Below are 26,937 nucleotides of genomic sequence, written 5' to 3'. Positions count from 1 at the left end.
TCCGCCGCCCCCGCCTCCCGCCGAGCCCGCCGCCTGTTGCTGTTGCTGTCGCTGCCGCGAGGCTCGGTCTGGGTCTGGCGCTGTCCGCCGGGCTCCTCCAAAGAGACGCCTCCTCAGCCCTCCTCCTCCCTCCTCCGCGGGGCGCGCTCCCGCCCCTCCGCGTCCCCTCCGGATTCCGGCCCCCCGCGCGGGCGCGCGCCCCGCTCCCCGGGAGCAGCCGGGCCCAGCTCTTCCCCGCCGCCCTCCTCGTCCCTCTGGGCCACCCGAACGCCCATATTTTGCACTTCGGCGTCCCCACGGAGCCCTCGCCCAGCCCAGGCGGCCCCTTCTCCGGCCCCCCGAGGCCGTGTCGCCGTCGCGCGGCTTCCCGATTGGCCCTGGGCCGCACCGCAGCCGGCGAGCGCCGGCCTCCTCGCCCAGCAAGATCCACATGGGCCCCCCGGGGAGGCGGGCTCCGCGGAGCCGAGGTGGCCGAAGGCGGAGGCGGGCTAGAGGGGAGGATGGGGGCTTGCTGTGAGGCCGCCGCGGTGTCGAGGCAGGGAGTGGCAGGCCAGGTGGGCGCCTTGGGTAAGAGGCAAGACGGGTGCCTGCATCCTGAGCCCACTCGAGGGTGAAAGACCGCCAGGCCGGGAGGGCTCTAGATAATTTCGTTCCTGTTTGGATGAGAAGCCCAGCGGAGTAATGGGCTGAGGAGTTTCACACCCGGAATCTGAAGAAAATGGTCATTAAAGACATTCAGGGACTTCACTTCTGCAGTGGATAGTTCACACTACCTTTCGTAGCTGAGATTTCAGCCATTAGGAGGAATCAAGGACCCAGTTTCTGGTTAGGTTTGGCGAGGGCAGCCTGGCCTTATCAGTACAGTGAGTTTCCTATCGGTGCAAAAATTAGAGGAAAATAAAAAAGGAAATTCACATCTCAAGTCCGTGGTGGGAGGGACGGGAGCCAGACCAGTACCTAGGCCGTGCCTGATGTTCCACCGCTGGCCTTGCTGTAGGGAATTGGTCACGCTCTAGTTGTTAAACTGGGAGAACAGTCATTCTGCAACTTGTATCTCTGTTGCTTGATTTTGGCTTGGAGATAATAACTAACAATTGTCCCCCTTTGAACCTAAACTATTTCTTTAAATTGTTGTGGGCACACTGAACACAATTTCTGTTTCCAGACGTTTTAGCAACTCCAATTTAGAGTCAACCCTAGGCTTAAAAATGTGTTTTCGATGGTATCATTCAAATCATTTACAAAAGAGGAACTGTTGTGTAGACAATTCCCTCACCCTTCATACCTTAGCTGGCAATTTGACTTGAAGTAAGAGTGATTTGTGGTCATTGCTTTCCATACCACTTTCAACTGTGAGGTTCTCTAGGGCAGAGCCAGATCTTATCCAATTTATATTCCTAACAACTACCAAAGTGCCTGATCAATAGTAGGCACTCAGTATACGTTTGTTGAATTGAATTCCCCAACAAGTGATGCTTTGTATTTCTATCTGCTCTGGAGTGTCAACATTTATTTCTTCTGAGCCCAGGACCACTGAGATTCCTGGGATGAGTGGTGGGGAGAAACCAAGCTCCCAGTACAGCATGTTACTCAGTTATGCCATAGGGTTTCCATCTTTGCCTTTTCTGGGTACAGCAAGCACCCATGTTCTTTACTGTCCTTTATCTTCCACATCGCCTCCAGGTCAGTGCCAGGCACTGCAGGCAGTAACATGTTGTAAGATGGTAAAAGTGGACAACCATGTAAAGTACTCTCTCACAAAACTAGAACAGTGTACTTAAGCTGGTAATTAGGGTAGCAGTATAATCAATCATTCATATATTTAAATCTAAGTATAAGACAGATGGCTCGCTGCAAGGATGGCTGGTAGAAAGGCAAAGACCCTATTTTTAAAGACCGAATGTTTCATGCACTTCTATGTCTGACTTAGAAAGTGATTAATTTCTCCATTTGCAGGAATTAGTACTGAAATTAATATTAATCAATGGCAAGGAAGAGCAGAACAGAGGATGGTCCTGTGATGGATGGTCACAGCTCCTCCCTTCTGTGATCTCTCTCCTTCAGAAATGACTATTTCCATTCCTTTCATTTATTTGTTTTGTTTGGAAGACTGCTTATGAGCTTCTTAGGATGGTCCTTACTTTATATTTGAGGCCCAGAGAAGTTTGTTTCTTCAAGCTCACACAGCGTGTTTGTGGCAGAGTTGGGCTTAAAATCTTGGATTACTTCCAAATCCAATGTTCACTTTACTGTATCACACTGTGAAACTCTTATGTTGATCACTGTGAGTGCTTTGTAAATACTAGATTTCTAACAGCACCCAATTTTCTTCTGATTGCTGACTAGTTCACTTCAATTCATATTTATTTTAAGTGAAAACCACTTTCTTCTGATGGCTAGTCTATTGTTTATAGGAAAAGAGTTAGTGGGCAAATTCCAGCCCTGTTGGACAGCAGAACCCATCACAACAAATCAATGTCAAAAATGGCACTTCAGGAGCAAGTATACCATTTAGTTAGTACCCCCAGTGGAGTAGCTCAAAGTGATTTGAAAATGTCTCATTAATCCTCATGACACCCCTGTGGGATAATAATAATATTATTATAATGTTTAAGCATAGAACTGTGGCAAAGCTGACAGCTTCTCTGAGCATGTGCAGAATTTCCTTATATTTCTGTCTTTAATGTTAGAGCCTAAGTGAAACCATCAGATTTGCAAACAGCAGAGGTAAATCTTGGTGTTTGGGCTTTCTGTGTTGCTCTGGATGTAGCTTGAGCTTCTTACTGATCACAGCAGTACTAGAGATAGCTTATCAGTGGTTTACTGGATGTTTAGCAACCTCTGGAATTAGCCCAGAATTGAGAGTGGGACAAGGCAGGCCTAGAGATTACCATTAATTACAATTATACATAAATGAATGGAGAAAGAACACCTACTATGTGCAAAGCATTGTTCTAGATACCGTGGGAGTATGAAGTTGGAACATAGATCTTGACCTCAGTAGGCTCACATGGAGTTGGGAAGATGCGATATAAATCCAGGGAAAATCTTAACAGCAGCATTTAGTTAACAGTACAAGACAATAGTACCAGAAGTGTCACAAGATACCCTGTGATTATTTGGTCTATTCTAGCCAACCTGGCTGCCTCGTTGTTTCTCAATTATGCCAAGCTGGTTCCTACCTCAGGGTCTTCGTACTTGCTCTCCCCTCTGCCTGAAACACTGTTCCTCCAGATTTTCATATGACTTTCTCCATTACTTTAGGCCTCCATTTAAAATGTCACTTCATCAGAAATGACTCCCCTGATGACAACCACTCAGTTTCAAAGAGTTCCCCTTCCTCTCGCATCTTGGTAACTTTCTAACCTCTTACCTGCTTTATTTTTTCCTTATTGCATTTATTTACTTGAAATTTTATCTTTATTTGGTTACTTGCTTATTGACTGTCTGCTGCACTAAAACATAAACTCTCTGATGGCAGGGTTTTGACTTTTTCACTTCTGTGTCACCAAAGTCTAGAACAGTACCTGGCACAATCAGTATACATTGAATGGAGGAAAGAAAAGAGGCAGAGTGAACACACAAGTCATATGAAGGTACAATGAGTGAACCAGTGTTGCTGGTGTAGAGAGGTTATTTTGGAGAAGTATCTGTCCAGTTCTGGTTCTATTTCATAGAACCTGCTGGGCTGTGCATATGTATAAGGCTTGTTTTTTAAAGTGTCACTTCCCCCCTGTTTCTCTACTTTCCCTTCTCCCTACCATAATGGATGGGTCTATCTTGCACTCCAGAATTACATTCTCAACTCCCTGCTTGGGTATTCTTCCTGCAGATACCCCAAACTTAATATTTATAGCACTGAACTCATTATCTCTCTTTCCAAACTTGCTTCTCTTCCTGTTTTTCTTATTTCATGTGGGAATGTGAAGTCATCCCTGAATCGTTCCTCTACCCCCACACCCAGTCAGTCACTAAGTGCTTTCTATTCTCTCTCCAGGTCCCTCTGTATTCTGTCCTCCCCTCTCCATTCTCACCGCCATGATCATTTCATAACAGGCTCCCTGCTTTCAGTCTCTCTTTTATGTATTTCATCTTCCAGGAAGCAGCCAAGTTATTTTTGTAAAACGTAGATTTGATCACATTGCTCTCTAGTGCTGCTGTGATGATTGGCCCTGACCTGTCTTTCTGGCAGCCTCTTCTGTGTTCCTTCCATACCACTTGCCGGTCCCTGGACATGCCACGCAGTTACACACTGCCAAGCCTTTGCTCATGCTCCAGCTCCCTGGACATCCTGTCCACCTTTTCCCCACTAGTGAATTCAGTCTTCAAAGTGCGGCTTAGAGGTCACCTCTTGTGAGACCCTGAGCCTTGCTGTCAGCCATGATTACCGCTTTGAGAAAAGCTCAGAATAAAACTGATTATAAATGAACTCATGATTCTCTTTCTCATCAGAGCTTCTATGGCATTTTGTTCAGAGCTCCATTAGAGGGCTTTACTGAACTATATTTAGTGTGTATGATATGATCTGTCTCCCTATGAGAATGTGAACTCCATAATACTGATAGTTAACATAGTGAGCAGTGAATACACTGTGCTAAGCCAGGACTGTGTATGCACCTTATATGCAGTAACCTTCAATAGCCCTGTGGGTGCATAATATTAGTACTCCTAGTTCACATGTGGAGAAACTGAGTGCAGACTGGTAACGTCACTCCTCGCAAGAGTACACAGCCAGGAAATGATAGAACCAGGATTCAAACTGAGAAGTCCACAATCTCCAGCCCTACCTTAGACCACCTCTGTGAGGATTAGAGGGCTTATCTCATTCATCTTCATATCTCCAGTGTTCAGTATTGTGCTGATATATGAAAAATGTTTTTTGAATAGTATAATAGAAGAAAAGCGATTATGAGGCATGGATACTTACTCATTAAAAAACTGATAGACCATAATAAAGCTATTAGTCCTGTTCCCCAAGGCAAAGGTTAAAAAAGTGCTCTTCTGAATTTGTACCTTTTTTTTTTTTTTTTCTTGCGTTATGCGGGCCTCTCACTGTTGTGGCCTCTCCCATTTGCGGAGCACAGGCTCCGGACGCGCAGGCTCAGTGGCCATGGCTCACGGGCCCAGCCGCTCCGCGGCATGTGGGATCCTCCCGAAACGGGGCACGAACCCACGTCTCCTGCATCGGCAGGCGGACTCTCAAGCACTGCGCCACCAGGGAAGCCCTGTACCATTTTTTTAAAAGAAGAAAGATGCCCTATACAAGGAGGAAGTGACTCCAGAAGTAATGGGTTGGCCAAAAAGTTCTTTTGGGTTTTCTGTAGCATCTTAAGGAAAACCCCAAATGAACTTTTTTGGCCAACACAATAAATGCAGACTCCTGGGGTTTGGGGTCCTGACTGGGGTTAGGATGGCTCTCTGATGTTGCTCTGTCCCTCAGAATCACCCAACAGTCTGTGTTCCCACGTGGCAGGGTGATTCTCAGAAAAAAAATTTCTATCCTGAGAAGACTGAATTCTATCAGCAAATATGCCAGCAAAAGAGTTAAAAGTATTACGTTAGGGCAAGCATTTAAATAAGTCCAGTGTTTCTTCTTGAGCCTCCTTGTGTAAGAGGATGAAATCAGACACTGAAACACCTGTGTGGCTTTTTCTGCTTCTGGTTAATTTATTGAAAAATCAGGCACAGCCATACCTCTAATCATAGACAAAATGTGCGATTAATTATGAGACAAGCAGTAAACTCCCTGGTATGTGCAAATTATTTGTTTGCAGATGGGAATCTTAACATTTGTAGAAGAAATTGAATGGCTTTAGGACACTACCAAACATATTCACTTTCCTCTAGTGAGCTGTACATTACAAATAATACTTTCACCATGGTTTTCCTCAAAGTGAGTTTGACCAAGAATGTTTTAAAATATCTAGAAAATTCCTTTTATTTGTTTCTTCATGGTCCTCTGTGACACACTTTATTGTGAGGCTATGAGTGAGCCACAATAAAATTAATTTCAAGAGCTAAAATGGATTATTTTAGTTATTTGAGTTGATAGTAATGTGAACTTTGAGCATACATTGACACAAGATTGTAAAGCTTTAGCAGACATTTATAGAAATTTATTGAAATACTGTAAAGTCAAGGGTAAATTTTGATTTTTTTTTGTATTGACGTTCTGGTGAAAACTAAAACATAGTTTATTAATCTACAGACATAATGTCTCAGTGTTATTACTTTGTCATTACATTTTGCAATGATGTTGACAAAGCAATTCAAGAACAGCATTACCATTTTATTGAGTTTTCATGACAATGGTAATAATATTAATGAAAGTGTATAAAGGCCCAGAATGATCCAATAATTAGTATTATAATGATAAAAGAATATGAATGCAATTCTTTGGGAACTTCATCATACCTGAGATAAAATGCAAAAGATACATCAGCTGGTTATAAAATGGATGCAAATAAAACTAAACCACATTGTGATATGTTAGTCCCTTCCCGATCCAGACTCAGCTACAAGTATTGAAAATCTTCATGTATAGTCTTCACTCAGCACAACTCCATTCATAAGCCAATTCTAAGCAAACTTGTCAGAATATATCGGAAATCTCATTCTTACCCTCACCCATGGTGATGGGTCTAGAATCTATCTTGTTGCCCTAATTCCAGTGTGCCTGGGATGGGACCCCCATCGCCTATAGAGCTTCAGCCTTGTTCTGAACCCCTGCCATATTTTGCATGGTAGTAGGACCAGACCTCTACCTTAGCTTGCTACTGTCTCTCCAGTTTGCCCATTGAAACGAAAACCCTATCCTGAAACCTCAACTGGCTTGTTGAGATCCCATTTCTCCTTTTTGCCCTTAGTAGGTCCCCCAAAAGCTGAATCCTGCCATAGGCTGGAGTTCTTATTTATGCCAGGTGGGCCTCTTGGAGCTACATAGCTTCTACCACTCACCTGACTACTAGGATTGCCATTGTCTTTGCCCATCCTCTGGCCTTACATCTGCCACTGGTCTGGACCCTAGTCTGGACCTCATGGATAATGAGACTTTCCCAGCTTGCACCCAGATTTTATTCTCCCTCCTAGGATTTTATGACTTGAGAAGTTGGCCACTCTCCTTGGGGACCTGTCTTAAAGGTGAATTTATTCTCCTAGCCTGTACTCTCACCATTCCCAGCTTCCCTCCATATCCTTACCATCCGACTGAAGTCCTAGAATGCCTCATGACTGAATAACATGGGTTGACACACACAGCTAGAAATGCTAAACCAATTTAAATTGAAGTCCATTGTTTATATAGTCATTCAAATGAACTGATATATATATATATATAATCAAATATATATCAGTTCATTTAAATATATATCAGTTATATATATACTATATATATGCATCAATTCATGTAAATGTAAAATGGGGATATATATATCCCCATATGTATATGTTTTATAAAGGATAAATTGTCCTGATTTCCCACCCCCATAAAACTCCACTTGAATTTAGGAATCCACCTGCAAGATGCCAGTCTCAATGTGCACGTGAACGGAACTTTCTGCCAAATGCTTTTATGTCAAAGATTAGTTTTCAGAAAAAGCCTACTATTTGAGCATGTTTATCCAGTATGTCATTATTCAGAACAAGCTAAGTTAAGCTGTGCTGGGACTTCCCTGGTGGTCCAGTGGTTAAGACTTGGCCTTCCAATGCAGGGGGTGCAGGTTCAACCAGTGGTCAGGGAGCTAGGATCCCTCATGCCTCATGACCAAAAAACCAGAACATAAAAAAAAAAAAACAGGAGTGGGACTTCCCTGGTGGTCCAGTGGTAAAGAATCCGTCTTGCAATGCAGGGGACGCGGGTTTGATCCCTGGTCGGGGAACTAAGATCCCACATGCCATGGGGCAACTAAGCCCGTGAGCCACAACTACTGAGACCACTCCTCAACTAGAGAGCCCATGTGCTGCAAACTACAGAGCCCATGTGCTCTGCAGCTCACGCTCCACAACTAGAGAAGAGAAAGCACGCATGCCACGAGAGAGAAGCCCACATGCCACAGCGAAATATCCCTCATGCTGCAACAAAGATTCCACGTGCCTCAACTAAGACCCAACAGCCAAAAAAAAAAATTAAAACGAACAAATAAACAGACAAAAAAAACCAGTAGCAATATTGTAACAAATTCAATAAAGACTTTTAAAATGCTCCACATCAAAAAAAATCTTAAAAAAAAAAGATGTGTTGTAATGTAGCAGAAAGTGTTCTATCATTGGATTAAAACTATCTGAAGTTAAAGTGACCTTGACAAATCCATTTTACCTCTATATCTCAGTTTTTCATCTGTAAAATGAACAAAATTATATCTAAGCCGCGTGATATGAGAATTAAATGAGATTGTGTATGTGAAAGTACTCAATTCCTCATCTTGCATACACTAGGTGCTCAGTTGTTGTTCGTTCACTCATACTTTCCATACAACATAAATGCATGGGGGGGGGAGTGAGGAGAGGGTGAGATGATTGTGAAATCACAATCATACTTCTGATTGTGAAAGGCCACGTGCAATGCAAGCCCTTTATCTGTTGTGTCTCAAAGAAGGACAGGCCTCTCACTTCTGGCTTTAATCAACTTGTGGCCCAGGAGCACCCACACTGAGCAGGGCTTACAAAACTCGTCAGAGAACAAAGGGCATCCTTTAGAAGCAGACTCTGGAATTTCCTGGTTTTAGTACTCTCATCTCAGTCTCTTCAAAGCTCAGTGCTTTGCAGTTAGTAGGCATGCAAAAATATTTGTTGAAGTAAACTTGTTAAAAAAGACAGTCTAGTCTAACACATTCATTTTACAGATGGAGTAATTATGGTCTTAAGATGTAAGTAACTTCTATCCAAAGTCCAGCATTTAGTTAGTGACAGAGTCAGAACAGAATCTACTATTACTAATTTCCAGCCAGGTTCTTTTAACTTTTATCCCTACTTTTCTTCTTTATTAATTTACTCATTTATTCAGAGATCTTCTTCCCTCTGTTCCTCCTTTCTTTCCTTTTCATGACACCTACACTTGCTAAACACCTGGAATTAAAGATGGTTGAGACACAGGCCTGAGACATCCTGTCTTAACTGACCTCCCTGGGTCCGCCCTCAGTCCTGTCTGTATCTGCAGCACCAGCCAGGCTCTTTTTGCATTAGCTGACTTCTCTGCCTAGATCTCTGATTACTTTCCTTTTCTTTTTAGCCTTTTTTACTCCTACAGACTTTCTGCGGCTTCCAAACTTAGCCATCAACGCATAGGGCAGGATTTCTTCTGTAGAGCTCCTCTGCTTTGGGCCTGTAAATCCTGGCGCAGCTAGAGGCCTAGGCAGAGTTGAGATTCTGCCCCTTTGGTGACTCTACTGGTGCCTCCTGCTGGGGAGAGCATGACAACCTCTGGCTTCAAGCACGACACTGAAGAGCCTACCCTTGACAAGATCAGCACTACATGATTCTTGAACCCATTCCAACTGGGACAGCAACCTCAGCAGTGGCAGCTGAATGGGGCTGCAGCTGAATGAGTAGGTCATAAACCCTCATTCTGACATGCTGATGTGAACCTTAAGGTATCTGCGTGTCTACCAAGTTGCTGTCTGCCCTACCTCCTGTCCTGCTCACGCAGTTCTTAAGACTTGAGTTCTGCCTCATTTTGCCTTTGTTAAAACTGGACTACCTCCCTACCAGCTCCTATCAGGCTCCTCCTTGGGAGACTGGCCCTGCTACCTGAGCCACCATCTGTTGATTGAATCCTGTTCTCCAAGGGCTACCCTTCTAGTCAATATCAAGCTGTCTGGACCTCCACTACTACACCAACCCCAGTGTGGACATGACTGCACATAGTTCTTCACACGATGGATGTGGCTGATTCACCTTTCTCTGCCTCCATGATGAGGAGATGTCCTGGCAGGTTAGGCCCTAGCAAGATGACAGGTTTCAGAGATGGGCACAGGGAAGTCACTTTCTTGCACTCAGGAGGATAATACAGCAAAATCTCGGAGCGATTCAATCCCCAAATGTCAAGAGATGTAGAAACTGACTGTGCTGTGGTGATACATATTATTAATGAATAGAAGTGCATCTCTGTGTCCAGAAAACACTGGCTGCATAGCTTTGGAAGATAATGCATTGCTAAGTACTTCTGACACCCCATCCTGAGGTTGATTTCTAAACAAACGGGCTGAAACTCAATTACCCCTAATTCTGAAGCACAAGGGCTCTGGGCCCACCTCAGCATGAAGAATGGAATCAAGGGTGCCAACTAGAGAGAATATTACAGATGCTCACATTCAAGCTGAGAGTGTTTCAAGTGCATCTGAGTACTTTAGTGCTTCATGAATGGACCAGCTACATTATCAAGCCCGGGTATTGAGAAACTAATAAGCGAACCACTCTTATTAAAATACTGTGTGCCTGAGTCAGAGGAAAAGCTGAAGATGATTAGATTACTGGAATATTCCTTTTTGGTCAGCTGTTACTGACTCCAGATTGACTTTGGAGGTCAAAAAAATCTTAACTATGTGCCACATAAAATATATTGTAAATGTGGTATTCTGAGTTTATTTTCCTAAGATAATAAACATGGTAACAGAAAATTGATAGCAAGACCAAGAAACATGTAACATTCAGTTTGCCAGTTTTTCTTAATTCACCTGGTGAATGATCTCCTGTTTCAATAAAGGAGCATGTTTAGGAAACTCAAAGATAGGTTGGTTTTATAATCTCTCTGTTTAGATTATAGGAGCCGGGGCCATGTCTTCCTCAACATTTCCCTCCTCAGTGCCTGATAGAGTGCTTTTCTACATAGTAGGGCTCCATAGATGTTAATAGAATGCTTAATGAATTATTCATGTCCTATGCTGACCAAAAGAGCCAGCTCACAGATAAATTTCAACATATTCTTTTGCTGCCTGAATGCAGTCCTGGTCATAGTCTGCAACCACTTATGTAATTTCCTCCCATTTTAACATATTTAGAAATCTACATTATGTACCAGGTCTATAAAATCTCTGAGACAGAGTGTGAAGTGCAAGTTCAATGCTACTTTTGCACCCTAATATAACCCTCAGGAGAATAAGGTAATGGATTTCAAACTGTACATTTCAATATGACAATAATATAAAGGCAGATTAATATATATGTTTTTAATCATTTCTCTTACAGCTTTATCACCACTCAGCCCTCCCCAAAGCCTCATAGCAAGCTTTAGAAAGATGTTTACTTCTTTAGATATACCTTACACATAGTATGGAGTTTGTATAAATGCAATAAAAATCCATAACACTCCTGTATAATATAGAGCAGGGAAAAGCAGGGCCCTTTGTCTCTGGGGCTAGAATATAAAGCAGTTTCAGTTGCTAAGACAGGTTAATTCTTGAGAGTCAGAAAACAGTCTTCAATCCCAGTTGGTCCAATTTCTGCCAAATAACCAGGATGATAAATGCATCATTCCTCAAGGACAGAAGACATGTTGGAAATCAGGTAACTGAATTTCAAATATGAAATATATCTAATTGATTTGCAGTGCTGTCCCTGGTATACTGCCCACTGAGGATGAAAAATTCTAAGGATTCTGAACCTGTGATACCAGATTAAAAAAACACCAGCTGCCACTCCTGCTTAGGAGACAAGAAGACAGAAAAAGCATGAAGGAGAGTGATGCATGACCCGTAACTCCTGTGGGCTGCTGCACTTTATCAACGAGAGTCTAGTAGCAAGAAAACATATTATGGGGCCAATTTTGTTGTCAGCTGTACCTTCAACTAGTGTATGTCAAATAGCCTGGCTTTTAATGGGAAACTTCACATACAGAGGCAGAATTTAGATGAGCAGGCCAAAGAAACCGTGAGCAGGCCAAAGAAACCATCTACGGCAGGAGATAAACGTGTCTTTTAGCCTATCTTTATCTGGCTTATGAAGTAATATTACCAAGCAGTGATTTCTCTTCTTTTTGTGGTCTGATGTTAGTCATTTTTTTCACCCTTAGAACTGCATTAAACTGAAGGAATGGGACTTCAGTTAATATTATAATAATCCCCATTGCTGATAGTCATTTTTAAGCTCATTGTCATCAAATTTCTGCATAATGTTTTAAAAGATGCTCAAGAGATTAAAAATCCTGATTAAATATTTCCAGTTCTTTCTAATATAAATCTGTACAGCTTAAAAGTATTAATATGATACATGCTGAGAATAGCAACATCCACAATAAATATGTTGGACCATTATAAATTGCTATATTTATCTGATTTATTTTCCTGAATGTTGCCTTGGGCTCCAAAAACAGATTATTGGAGAGTTCTGCCTGGTATAAAAGGCTGTCAGAAATAATTTTGGCTAGCTACATGAGGACCAATTTATATGTCGATTACACATCTGCCAAGCATTTAGCATAACAAATCAACATAGAATGTGAGAAGAGATATTGGTACAAAAGTAAAAACCAAGACCATAGTTAAATTAATGGTTGTTTAAAATGTAATGTTTGTTATATCTCCTGAAAACTGGGCAACCAGCAAAAGGTACTAATACATTTTGGCATTTACATTTTTTTTTCCATTTAAAAGGTGTGATAATGGCTTATGTGGATATTTGCTTTTTTTTTTGCGGTACGCGGGCCTCTCACTGTTGTGGCCTCTCCCGTTGCGGAGCACAGGCTCCGGACGCGCAGGCTCAGCGGCCATGGCTCATGGGCCCAGCCGCTCCGCGGCATGTGGGATCTTCCCGGACCGGGGCTCGAACCCGTGCCCCCTGCATCGGCAGGTGGACTCTCAACCACTGCACCACCAGGGAAGCCCCTGATATTTGCTTTTTAAGACAGGTTGAGGGTCAATCCTATGAATGGGGAAACGGACCTAAACATTAGAGCTACCTTTTGAAGAGGCTGGTTTAATCAAATTCTTAAACTAGCTGTTTTTTAATTTTTATCTTATTTTTTAAATTAAAGTACAGTTGATTTACAATGTTGGGCTAGTTTGTGGTATACAGCAGAGTGCTTGTGAATATTGAATATAGTTCCCTGTGCTACACAGTAGGACCTTGTGGTTTATCTATTTTATATATAATAGGTCCTATCTGCTAATCCAAAACTCCTTTTATCCCTCCCCCACCCCCTTTTCCTTTGGTAACCATAAGTTTGTTTTCTTTCTGTGTGTGTGAGTCTGTTTCTGCTTTGTAAATAAGTACATTTGTGTCATATTTTAGCTTCCACATATAAGTGATATCACATGGTGTTTATCTTTCTCTTTCTGACTTACTTCACTTAGTATGGTAATCTCTAGGCCTACCTATGTTGCCGCAAATGGTATTATTTCATACTTTTTATGGCTGAGTAGTATTCCAGTGTGTGTGTGTGTGTGTGTGTGTGTGTGTGTGTGTGTGTGTGTGTGTATTGAATATATATGCCGGGGATTTCTTGTACAATCAACTCCATTTCATTATTTTTTATGAAGTGACATAGAGTCTGGACTGATGGGCACATTTGCATGTGTTCTGGTTCATCTCCTTATGGCTAAGTTCTAAAACATTCTCAGACCTATCTTTATATGATAACATTATTAATTCATCTTCAAATATGCACTGGAGATTATGTGCTAGGGTTTTATTTTAACATCATCACTCCCAATATACATACTGGGTTTTTTTTTACAATTCCAAATTCATTAGGCAATTTTGAAAACCTCTTCTTCTCCTGTAAGAGTCTTTTAAAAATTACTGAAAACTGTAAATAAAAGTATCTAAAATCTTCACTGGTAATTTCCATAACATACTCTAATTTTACTAAATAACAAAAATTGCTTAAAACAAAAAGTAGAATTTTATCTTCACAACTTTGCCTAATATGCTGGAGTAAAATACTCTATTCATCTTTTAGTTAATGCTTATGTTCTTGCTGTTGGCTTGTTTACAGATTATTTCATTAGGTTGCCCTCTAATTCCAAGCTTTTATAGTCTAAAATCTGCCCAGTGTATGTGCACGTAGAAGTCTAGAGGAGCTTCAGGGTGATAGGAAGAACTCAAGACTCTAAGCGCAGAGATAGGGTTTAAATCCTAACTTCCTGGGTTCCTAAATCTCTCTGAGCTTTCAATTTCTTCATCTGTTATTAGGGGATGATAACAACCAGTTTACAAGGTGGTTGTGAGGATTAAATGAAATAAGATACAAAGAGTACCTAGCACAGTGCCAGTTATATATTTGATGTGATACGCTCTAAAAGTGTTTGTGCATTTTTGCTGGAAGTAAAATGTCAGCACAGCATTATCTCTCACTTGAGTGGAAGAACTGGCCATTGGATAGAGATAGCTGTGTATCCACAGATGGCCCTGGGTCAGTTAAATTCAATTTGAGTGAATGAATAATGAGTGCCCGCACAGCACTTTGCCCATTACTAAGACCTTTCTACTGGTCTGGATTAACTTCTGTAGCATATCCCTGGCTGCTGAGTCTCCTGGATATGCTGAACTAGACAATTTCATCCACACCCACTTCTACCTGGGTTTGAAGAGCCATCTAAAGGGATGAAATGATTGGGGAAAATTTTCATCCCATCTGAGGTCTGCTTTACATAAAGGATGCTGGCTGCTGAGAAGTAACCCATCAGGAGAAGAGCAAGAAGAACAATATGACACTTAGGGCCTGCTTTGAGAGATGAGATTCACAAATTCTTCAGCAAACCAGATGAAGAAAATCTTTGAGCACAGAAATAAGATCTGAGCACTCTGGAGCTCAACTAAGTCGTCTCTGACAGCCCAGGCTGTTCCCTACAACTTGCCCATTTCAGCTGGTTAGCCCTATCTTTCCAAAGGACTATGTGTTACACATAATCCACAGCTGGGAAGTAAAAATAATGTCTGCCTTGCCTTCTTATCCCCTTGTAATCAAAGCTTATGGCCTCCAAAAATATGACAAGCAGGGCAGGAGAGAGGCAAATGAGAAATCAAAGAGGTCTAGGGAAGGCAGCTAATGGGGCTTGGGAAATGCAACAAATACCAGTTTCAAACCAGGTTGAATCATTGCCAAGGAACCCAAGTTGACAAATGTGAGACACTGTTGAGGTTCCTAGTGGCAACTGTTGTCAGTTTAGCAAAAGAGCAGTGCTTTTGAAGCCAGATTTGCAGAGCAGATTTTGTGAAAAATATATAATTCTGCTGCTTCCCAGGACTTGGTTCTAATTTTGGTTTTGGTCTGTCCTCAAAGCTCCCACCTCTCACATATTCATTCTATTTGGGGCCTTACTGTGGAGGAAGACAGCTAATGCTATGTCCAGAAAGAGAAAAAATAAGTCCAAATATTTGATTTTCTTCTTTTTTTAATGTTTTTCTTCTTGAAACAGGAACACAAATTCAAAAGTATCTGGGTTTTATGTTTACAGCTGTCCTTCATCACCAGCAGAGCTCACTAGTCTGCTCATCTCAGCCTACTGTGAGCAGATAGTTCACTGACATTGTTTTTGCTCACTTGTAAATCTCTCTGCAGCTCAGCACTGGTTCCCCACCTTTCTCCCTCCTGACTCTGCTCTAATCCCCATGCCTTCCCAGGCTTCCTGGGGCTAATGTTAGGAGAAAGGAGGGATCCAGGAGTCTAACAAGAAGCAGTCTTCTGATATCCACTGATGTGGATCAGTGTGGGGGGGATGGCAATGGGGGGCCAGCAGTAGGGCAGCGTGACTATGCTCCCTGCAGACATGGCTTCTCCCTTGAGTTTGGCGACCATCCCCCATGAGCTTGTGCTGGGAGTTCCAGGTGCCTATCTCTTACTCTCAGAACCTCCTCTGCTGCCAAGACTCCTGAGACCCTAAGGAGTGAGGTCTGAGGCAAGGGTGAGCCTGAAGGACTCAAGGTGGCAGGTGAGATTTTGTCCTGATTTGGTCCTGGGGATGAGCATGCTGTACAGGATGATAGGTTGATTCCCCCACCCCAAGTCTTTGGGTGCTCTGGTTCCTTCAGTATATGGGTATGTGCTGGGTTAGGGTCCCAGGATCCACTACCTACCCGCTGGAATGTGTAAAGTGGTCCTAGTTCCATCTTTTTTTTTTTTTTGCCGTATGTGGGCCTCTCACTGTTGTGGCCTCTCCCGTTGCGAAGCACAGGCTCCGGACGTGCAGGCTCAGCAGCCATGGCTCACTGGCCCAGCCGCTCCGCGGTATGTGGGATCCTCCCGGACCGGGGCACGAACTCGTGTCCCCTGCATCGGCAGGCGGACTCTCAACCACTGCGCCACCAGGGAAGCCCCTAGTTCCATCTTAATGCTAAGGAAGACCTTGCCTTCATATGCCTATATGATGACTGAAGGAATTGTCTGAGATGGCATTTCCCAGACCATTTGATTGATCTATGAGTTATAGTAACAAAGCAGATTAAAGATAGGTCTGCTCTGTGGATCTAAAGTGATGCGCATTACTTCTCTCTAATCACTGAATTGTTGCCCAACACCTCTTTTCCTCTTTGAACTCTTTGTCTTTTCAAGGGTCTGGGGACCACTTTCCTGATCAAGACACAATCTAGGGATTTATTCTGAACTTTCTGTCTTTATCTCTAGTGGTCTGAGCATCTTAGCTTGGAGTTGGAGTTGTGGCTGGGCATTGGGCTTTGACTGGGCTTTTACCATTGTCAGCAGAGTGCAGCTGGCTTTGGCTGGGTTTGGAGATTCTCCAGCTAAGTCCCACCCTCAGAGAGGGTGTCATGGCTTCAGCCATTAGAGAGGTTCTCAGGAGTTACAGTAATAGCAGCTTTCTCAGAATCCACAGGAGACTGAGGGGACAAAACAGAGAAAATGAAAAGCTTCTAGAGAGTTGGGATTTTCTTCTTTTCCAACAAGAGGTTTCATCATCACATTTCCCCCAATGTTGCTGCACTGCTGCTTTATAAGCTCCACATCTAATTCTGGCTCATTTGGAAAAAGGTCTGCTAGAATCATTTCCCACTGCATTCTCTTTATATTGCTTCTCATAACAGGCTAGGCCTAGAGTTGTGATAATGATTAAAGCTCTGACTAAAATAATATTACTACTCATAATAGTTATGAGCCACCTAAAGGACAGGAACTTTTGGTAAGTAAAAAAAATTGTAAGGAAATATTTTGTAAATGTTTGACCTGTAGGTTGTTATCTCCATTTTGGACACGGGGAAACTGAGCCTTAGGACGCATAAAAATGTTGTGGGAATAGAATAAGCTAATGTCTGAAAAGTGCTCAGGACATAGTAACAACTTGATAAAAATTATTGTTATTATTCTTGGTTTTATCTATTGCCGTTTGAGGATGACAAAGAGGGAATAAAAGGCCATCATTTAGAATCTTTTGGAGAGGGACAGCTGGTCTCTCAGACAGCCCTTGAAGAATAAGGACACTGCTTGGCCTATCAGAGTAGGCCCATGGTTCTCAACCTTTGGCTTACATCAGAATTAGCTGTGGAGTCTTAAGAACTAGCGATTCCTAAGACCTATCCTAGACTTCCCCAATCAAAATCTCCAAAGATAGGTCTTAGAAGCCCATATTTAAAAAACAGCAGCACTTGGTCAGATGATACTGTTGGGCACAGAGTCTGGGGGCTGACCTCTATTTTGGGTCTTGGAAAATTTTTGCTGGAGGTGATAAGTTTCAGGAGACGGACTCACATTAACACGATTATCACAACAAGTGTCTAATGCATGGATCGGAGTGACAATTGACAGTGAGAACTGTAACAGAGCCTCAGGTTCTTGTCATGCCTTCCCAGCAGGCTGAATATGGCCAGGTAAGCCAGGGACCTAGAGGCAGCGGTCATGACTGGGTGATCTTGAGATTCAGGGCCATCAAACATCATGCACTTGAGGCATCCATCTCCATTAGAAGAAGGTACCTGCTGTGGAAACAGAATAATCATGTTCATGAGCCCAGATGCACTGCCAGATTTGATCTCTGACCATCTCCTGTACTGGTGCTACCATCCTGAAAATACATTACTTTTAGATTAAAAAATACAATGTAGTTGGTTAGCTTTGTCCTTTTCTAGTTAAAACCCGATCCAAATGCTTATAGTTAGCAAGAGTTTAGAGATACAGATACAGACATTCTTATACTTGGCTCATTACTGGGAAATAAGCACAATCTTTCTGGAGAACTTTTAGCGCAAAGTGTCAGTAGCTACAAGGATGTTTCTTGGCACTACTAGTAATGCAAAAAATTGGAAGCAAACTTTGTGTTCAATATATTCATTATTTTATATATATACATAATGGGATGATATATAGTATTGGTTTAGAATAAAATTTAACTACATTAAAATATTCACAACATACTGTTAAGTGAAAAAGCATGCTTCAAAACAATATGACTAAATTATTGTGTTTGTGAAAAAAGATACACCAAAATGTTAACGTAAATTTCTCTGGGTGATTGGATTATGAATGATTTTATTTTCCTTTTTTACATATCTATCTATACATTTAAAAAAACTTTTATCATAAGAATATATATTAATTTTATTATTAGAAAAATCAAATAAACATTATCATAAAAGCCACAGTCCAGTTAAGTCTTTCTGAAGTTATATCTGGGTCATCATACCTATATTTTGGGTGGTTTTCAAATACAGATTTTAAGGCTGTGTTATTTCTATAAATGGTGACTATCATTCATTACTGTTTAATCTATACTGACTCAATTCACAGGAGATAATCATAATTTCAGTTTTGGTGTTCATAGCTGTTGACCCCTGGTGTTGTGCACACAATTTAGCCACTTTGATGGGGACCTTCATCCAATAAACATTTATTTATTTATTTATTAACATCTTCATTGGAGTATAATTCTTTTACAATGGTGTGCTAGTTTCTGCTGTATAACAAAATAAATCAGCTATACATATACATATATCCCCATATCTCCTCCCTCTTGTGGCTCGCTCCCACCCTCTATATCCCACCCCTCTAGGTGGACACAAAGCACCAAGCTGATCTCCCTGTGCTATGCAGCTGTTTCCCACTAGCTATCTATTTTACATTTGGTAGTGTATATATGTCCATGCCACTCTCTCATTTCATCCCAGCTTACCCTTCCTCCTCCCCACATCCTCAAGTCCATTCTCTACGTCTGCATCTTTATTCCTGTCCTGCCCCTACGTTCTCAGAACCATTTTTTGTTTTTTTTTGGATTCCATATATATGTATTAGCATACAGTATTTGTTTTTCTCTTTCTGACTTTCTTCACTCTGTATGACAGTCTCTAGGTCCATCCACCTCACTAAAAATAACTCAATTTCGTTTCCTTTATGGCTGAGTAATATTCCATTGTATATATGTGCCACATCTTCTTTATCCATTCATCTGTCGATGGACACTTGGGTTGCTTCCATGTCCTGGTTATTGTAAATAGAGCTGCAATGAACATTGTGGTACATGACTCTTTTTGAATTATGGTTTTCTCAGGGTACATGCCCAGTAGTAGAATTGCTGGGTCATATGGTAGTTCTATTTTTAGTTTTTTAAGGAACCTCCATACTGTTCTCCATAGTGGCTGTATCAATTTACATTCCCACCAACAGTGGAAGAGGGTTCCCTTTTCTCCACACCCTCTCCAGCATTTACGTTTGTAGACTTTTTGATGATGGCCACTCTGACCAGTGTGAGGTGATACCTCATTGTAGATTTGATTTGCATTTCTCTAATGATTAGTGATGTTGAGCATCCTTTCATGTGTTTGTTGGCAATCTATATATCTTTTTTGGAGAAATGTCTATTTAGGTCTTCTGCCCAATTTTGAATTGGGCTGTTAGTTTTTTTGATATTGAGCTGTATGAGCTGCTTGTTAATTTTGGAGATTAATCCTTCATCAGTTGCTTAGTTTGCAAATATTTTCTCCCATTCTGAGGGTTGTTTTTTCATCTTGTTTATGGTTTCTTTTGCTCTGCAAAAGGTTTTAAGTTTCATTAGGTCCCATTTGTTTATTTTTGTTTTTATTTCCCTTTCTCTAGGAGGTGGGTCTAAAAGGATCTTTCTGTGATTTACATCATAAAAAGTTCTACCTATGTTTTCCTCTAAGAGTTTGATAGTGTTTGTCCTTACATTTAGGTCTTTAATCCATTTTGAGTTTATTTTTGTGTGTGGTGTTAGGGAGTGATCTAATCACATATTTTTACATGTAGCTGTCCAGTTTTCCCAGCACCACTTATTAAAGAGGCTGTCTTTCCTCCATTATATATTCTTGCCTCCTTCATCAAAGATAAGGTGACCATATGTGTGTGTGTTTATCTCTGGGCTTTCTATCCAGTTCCACTGATCTATATTTCTGTTTTTGTGCCAACACCATACTGTCTTGATTACTGTAGCTTTGTAGTATAGCCTGAAGTCAAGAGGCCTGATTCCTCCAGCTCCATTTTTCTTTCTCAAGATTGCTTTGGCTATTCAGGGTCTTCTGTGTTTCCATACAAATTGTGAAATTTTTTTGTTCTAGTTCTGTGAAAAATGCTATTGGTAGTTTGATAGGGATCTGTAGATTGTTGTGGGTAGTATAGTCATTTTCACAATGTTAATTCTTCCAATCCAAGAGCATGGTATCTCTCTCCATCTATTTGTATCATCTTTAATTTCTTTCATCAGTGTCTTACAATTTTCTGCATACAGGTCTTTTGTCTCCTTAGGTAGGTTTATTCCTAGATACTTTATTCTTTTTGTTGCAATGGTAAATGAGAGTGTTTCCTTAATTTCTCTTTCAGATTTTTCATTGTTAGTATATAGGAATGCAAGAGATTTCTGTGCGTTAATTTTGTATCCTGCTACTTTACCAAATTCATTGATTAGCTGTAGTAATTTTCTGGTAGCATCTTTAGGACTTTCTATGTATAGTATCATGTCATCTGCAAACAGTGACACTTTTACTTTTTCTTTTCTGATTTGGATTCCTTTTATTTCTTTTTCTTCTCTGATTGCTGTGGCTAAAACTTCCAAGAGTATGTTGAATAACAGTGGTGAGAGTAGACCATCTTGTCTTGTTCCTGATCTTAGTTGAAATGGTTTCAGTTTTTCACCATTGAGAATGATGTTGGCTGTGGGTTTGTCATATGTGGCATTTATTATGTTGAGGTAAGTTCCCTCTATGCCTACTTTCTGGAGGGTTTTATCATAAATCGGTGCTGAATTTTGTCAAAAGTTTTTTCTGCCTCTATTGAGATTATCATATGGTTTTTATCGTTCAGTTTAATATGGGTTATCACATTGATTGATTTGTGTATATTGAAGAATCCTTGCATTCCTGAGGTAATCCCCACTTGATCATGGTGTATGATCCTTTTAATGTGCTGCCGGATTCTGTTTGCTAGTATTTTGTTGAGGATTTTTGCATCTGTGTTCATCAGTGATATTGGCCTGTAGTTTTCCTTTTTGTGATATCTTTGTCTGCTTTTGGTATCAGGGTGATGGTTGCCTCATAGATTGAGTTTGGGAGTGTTCCTCCCTCTGCTTTATTTTGGAAGAGTTTGAAAAAGATAGGTGTTAGCTCTTCTCTGAATGCTTGATACAATTCACCTGTGAAGCCACCTTGTCCTGGGCTTTTGTTTGTTGGAAGATTTTTAATCACAGTTTCAATTTCAGTGCTTGTGATTGGTCTGTTTATATTTACTATTTCTTCCTGGTTCAGTCTTGGAAGGTTGTGCTTTTCTAAGAATTTTTCCATTTCTTCCAGGTTGTCCATTTTATGGCATATAGTTACTTGTAGTAATCTCTCATGATCCTTTGTATTTCTGCAGTATCAGTTGTTACTTCTCCTTTTTCATTTCTAATTCTGTTAATCTGTGTCTTTTCCCTTTTTCTTGATGAGTCTGGCTAATGGTTTATGAATTTTGTTTATCTTCTCAAAGAACTGGCTTTTAATTTTATTGATCTTTGCTATCATTTCCTTCATTTCCTTTTCATTTATATCTTGTCTGATCTTTATGATTTCTTTCCTTCTGCCAACTTTGGTGGGGTTTTTTTTTTGTTGTTGTTCTTTCTCTAATTGCATTAGGTGTAAGTTTAGGTTTTTGATTTGAGTTTTTCTTGTTTCTTGAGATAGGATTGTATTGCTATAAAATTCCCTCTTAGAACTGCTTTTCTGAATCCCATAGGTTTTGGGTCATTATGTTTTCATTGTCATTTGTTTCTAGGTATCTTTTGATTTCCTCACTGATCTCTTGGTTCTTTAGTAGTTCATTGTTTACCTCCATGTGTTTTTATTTTTGAGGGTTTTTTTTTCCTGTAATTGATATCTAGTCTAATAGCACTGTGGTCAGAAAAGATGCTTGATATGATTTCAATTTTCTTAAATTTACCAAGGCTTGATTTGTGACCCGAGATATGATCTATCCTGGAGAATGTTCCATGAGCACTTGAGAGGAAAGTGTAATCTGCTGTTTTTGGATGGAATGTCCTATAAATATCAATTAAGTCCATATTGTTTAATGTGTCATTTAAAGTTTGTGTTTCTTATTTATTTTCAATTTGGATGATCTGTCCATTGGTGGAACTGGGATGTTAAAAGTTCCCTACTATGATTGTGTTACTGTCAATTTCCCCTTTTATGGCTGTTAACATTTGCCTTATGTATTGAGATGCTCCTATGTTGGGCTCATAAATATTTACAGTTGTTATATCTTCTTCTTGGATTGATCTCTTGATCACTATGTAGTGTCCTTCTTTGTTTCTTGTAATAGTCTTTATTTCAAAGTCTATTTTGTCTGATATGAGAATTGCTACTCCAGCTTTCTTTTGATTTCCATTTGCATGGAATATCTTTTTCCATGCCCTCACTTTCAGTCTGTATGTGTCCCTAAGTCTGAAGTGGGTCTCTTGTAGACAGCATATATACAGGTCTTGTTTTTGTATCCATTCAGCCAGTCCATGACTTTTTGTTGGAGCATTTAATCCATTTACATTTAAGGTAATTATTGATATGTATGTTCCTATTACCATTTTCTTAATTGTTTTGGGTTTGTTTTTATAGTTTTTTTCATTCTCTTGTGTTTCCTGCCTAGAGAAGTTCCTTTGTTGTAAAGCTGGTTTGGTGGTGCTGTGTTGTCTTAGCTTTTGCTTGTCTGTAAAGCTTTTAATTTATCTTTCAAATCTGAATGAGGTCCTTGCTGGGTCGAGTAATCTTGGTTGTAGGTTTTTCCCTTTCATCACTTAAATATGTCCTGCCACTCCCTTCTGGCTTGCAGAGTTTCTGCAGAGACATCTGTTAACCTTATGCGGATTCCCTTGTATGTTATTTGTTGCTTGTCCCTCGCTGTTTTTAATATTTTTTCTTTGTATTTAATTTTTGATAGCCTGATTAATATGTGTCTTGGTATGTTTCTCCTTGGATTTATCCTGTATGGGACTTTCTGTGCTTCCTGTACTTGATTGTTTTCTTTTCCATATTAGGGAAGTTTTCAACTATAATCTCGTCAAATATTTTCTCAGACCCTTCCTTTTTCTCTTCCTCTTCTGGGACCCCTGTAACTTAAATGATGGTGCATTTAATGTTGTCCCAGAAGTCTCTGAGACTGTCCTCAATTATTTACATTCTTTTTTCTTTATTCTGTTCTTCAGTAGTTATTTCCACTATTTTATCTTCCAGGTCACTTATCCGTTCTTCTGCTATTGATTCCTTCTAGGGAATTTTTAATTTCATTTATTGTGTTGTTCATCATTGTTTGTTTGCTCTTTTGTTCTTCTAGGTCCTTGTTAAATGTTCCTTATATTTTCTCCATTCTGTTTCCAAGATTTTGGATCATCTTTACTATCATTACTCTGAATTCTTTTTCAGGTAGACTGCCTGTTTCCTCTTCATTTGTTTGGTCTGGTGGGTTTTTATTTTGCTCCTTTATCTGCTGTGTATTTCTCTGTCTTCTTATTTTGCTTACCTTACTGTGTTTGAGGTCTCCTTTTTGCAGGCCGCAGGTTCATAGTTACTGTTGTTTTTGGTGTCTACCCTCAGTGGGTAAGTGGGTTGTGTAGGCTTCTTGATGGAGGGGACTGGTGCCTGTGTTCTGGTGGATGAGGCTAGATCTTGTTTTTCTCTTGGGCAAGACTGCATCTGGTGGTGTGTTCTGAGGTGTCTGTGAACTTATTATGATTTTAGGTATCCTCTCTGCTAATAGGTGGGGTTCCTGTCATGCTAGTTGTTTGGTATGGGGTATCCAGCACTGTAGGTTGCTGGTCATTGAGTATTACAGGGTCTTAGTGTTGAGATGGAGATCTCTGGGAGAGCTTTTGCCGTTTGATAGTATGTGGGGCCGGGAGTGCTCTGGTGGTCCAATGTCCTGAACTCGGTTCTCCCACCTCATAGGCTCAGGCCTGACACCCGGCTGGAGCACCAAGACCCTGTAAGCCACATGGTTCTGAAGAAAAGGGAGAAAAAAAGAAAGAAAGAAAGAAAGAAAGACAGAAAGAATGAAAGACAGACAGAAAGAAAAGAAAGTTATTAAAATAAAATTTTTTTAATAAAATTAATTAAAAAGTAATAAAAAAAGAGAGAAAAGAGCAACCAAACCAAAAAACAAATCCACCAATGTTAACAATCACTAAAATGTATACCAAAAATAATAAATTAATTAATTAAAAAATAAAAAATGGACAGGCAGAACCCTAGGACAAATGTTAAAAACAAAGCTATACCAACAAAATCACAGAAAGAAGCATACACATACACACTCACAGAAAGAGAAAAAGGATAAAAATATTTAAAAACTTTTTAAAAAGGCAGAGTACAACCAAATCAGTAAACAAATCTACCAATGGTGATAAGCTCTAAATACTAAACTAAGATAAACATAAAACCAGAAACAAATTAGATGCAGAAAGCAAACCCCAAGTCTACAGTTGCTCCCAAAGAAGTCCACTGCCTCAATTTTGGGATGATTCATTGTTTATTCAGGTATTCCACAGATGCAGGGTACATCAAGTTGATTGTGGAGATTTAATCCGCTGCTCCTGAGGCTGCTGGGAGAGATTTCCCTTTCTCCTCTTTGTTCGCACAGCTCCTGGGGTTCAGCTTTGGATTTGGCCCTGTCTCTGTGTGTAGGTCACCTGAGGTCACCTGTTCCCTTTTGGGAAGTCTGAGGTCTTCTGCCAGCATTCAGTAGGTTTTCTGTAGGAGTTGTTCCACATGTAGATGTATTTTTCATGTATTTGTGGGGAGGAGGGTGATCTCCACATCTTACTCTTCCGCTATCTTGAAGGTCCCCTCCCAGTAAACACTTATGAGGACTTTCTCTGGGCCAGACTTTGAGGATACATACTTGAATAATATATAGTTACTGCCCTAAAGAGTCAGGTGGGAGAGAACAAAATGTAAAACAAATTATAAGTGATTTAATAGAGGTGAGGATATGAGAACCTAGAGCCTTGAGGGAGCATCTAATTTTTGCTGGAGAAGTCAGGAAACGCTTAATAGAAGAAAGAACTTCTAAGCTTGGTCTTAAAGGTAGAAGTTTTTCAGGTGTAGAGGGAGGCAAGGTCATTTCTAGGCAGACTGGGCTCATACATAGACGCAGACTAGTGAAAAGCCACGATGGGGAATGCTGACAATTTCAGTGTGGCTAGAGCATGGGGTATTGGGGAGAAAGGAAGGGAAATGGGTCTGGAGTGACAAATTAATACCTAATAGTAAAGAGTCTCGTGTGCCATGGTACAGAATTTTAATTTGACCTTTTGGGCAATGGAAATTGATAGATGTTTATAAACAAGAAAGTGATATAATAGAACTATTTTTAAGGACAAAGCTCTGGTGACTATGTGGAGGATGGGCAGGTTTTGGGAAGAGTTTGGCAGTAGGAGATACTTGAGAAGCTATTGCAATATTAAAGATGAGGGCTAATAAGTGTTTGGTCTAAGTCAGCAGCCCTGGGAATGGAGAGAAAAGGCTTGATTTGAGAGGCCTCTAGTCAATAGGGAGAAAATTTCCCCATTCCCCATGCTGTGTATTTTCCATGCATTTTAAAGATGTAAACCTCCATATTGAACATTACTCTGCCAACCCAAACTTGAATCAGTGCATAAGCGCCTGTGTTTGACAAAGCCCAATGGATTCAAATCCAGTTTACATTGAGTTTTTCCCAAAAAATGAGTAACTGCTGAAGTGTACAAAACAAAACCACCCCCAACTCACATGTGTTTCTGTGATTCCTTAAGATGCTGAAAGAAGATGAAAACAGTTACCACTGTTGGTTTTTAAGAAAATGTCAGATTCAAAACATTCAACCATATTCTCCCTCTGACTCAACATGCCTGGAATATTTAGTGAGGTACCTTTAGAAATGATATAATCCTTTCAGTTGAGAACTTGTTGACTCATGAAAAGGATGTAAGCTTTGGTTCCAGACAGACCTGGATCTGTAATAACTGTGACCTTAGGTAAGTTACTTAATTTCTTAGTTTACACATTTGTAAAATGGCAATAATTATAACTACCTTTCAGAGCTGTTGTGAGAATTGCAATACATATAAAGCATCTTGTACATTTTTGGTCTACAAAAAAATATTCAGGCAATCGCTTTTTTTTTTTTTGGCTGCGTTGGGTCTTTGTTTCTGCACACTGGCTTTCTCTAGTTGCAGCCAGCAGGGGCTACTCTTCATTGCAGTGCGTGAACTTCTCATTGCGGTGGATCTCTTGTGGAGTACAGGCTCTAGGTGTGCGGGCTTCAGTAGTTGCAGCACGTGGGCCCAGTAGTTGTGGCACAGGGGCTTAGTTGCTCTGTGGCATGTGGGATCTTCCCAGACCAGGGGTCGAATCCATGTCCCCTGCATTAGTAGGCAGATTCTTAACCACTCCACTACCAGGGAAGTCCCAGGAAATAGCTTTTTATTTAAGGCCAACTTACTCTTTCATAAGCCTATTCTAGACTAACTATATCTGAAGGGTTATGTTCATTTTTGTTTATGGCAGTTTAAGGGAGATAATGGTAAGCTAGAATGCTTTTAGGGAAAG

The 26,937-nt window shown here is 40.6% G+C and overlaps 1 protein-coding gene across 1 annotated transcript in view; it reads right to left on the bottom strand.

Annotated features, from left to right (window-relative positions):
* The window catches only part of LOC103070252 (potassium voltage-gated channel subfamily A member 3), a 104,554-nt gene that overhangs the window by 1,703 nt on the left and 75,914 nt on the right, over nt 1-26,937 (bottom strand). The window contains exons 3-4 of the mRNA XM_007449358.1: nt 2,384-2,442; nt 47-488 (exon numbers count right to left, since the gene is read on the bottom strand). Of these exons, the coding sequence (XP_007449420.1) occupies nt 47-488; nt 2,384-2,442 (501 nt within the window). The remainder of the gene's footprint in view (nt 1-46; nt 489-2,383; nt 2,443-26,937) is intronic.

The sequence above is a fragment of the Lipotes vexillifer genome, unplaced genomic scaffold (assembly GCF_000442215.2).
Source record: "Lipotes vexillifer unplaced genomic scaffold, Lipotes_vexillifer_v1.1 scaffold393, whole genome shotgun sequence".
Classification (NCBI taxonomy): domain Eukaryota; kingdom Metazoa; phylum Chordata; class Mammalia; order Artiodactyla; family Lipotidae; genus Lipotes; species Lipotes vexillifer.
The sequence above is the reverse complement of the archived record's forward strand: the minus strand, read 5'-3'. Positions and strand labels throughout refer to the sequence as shown.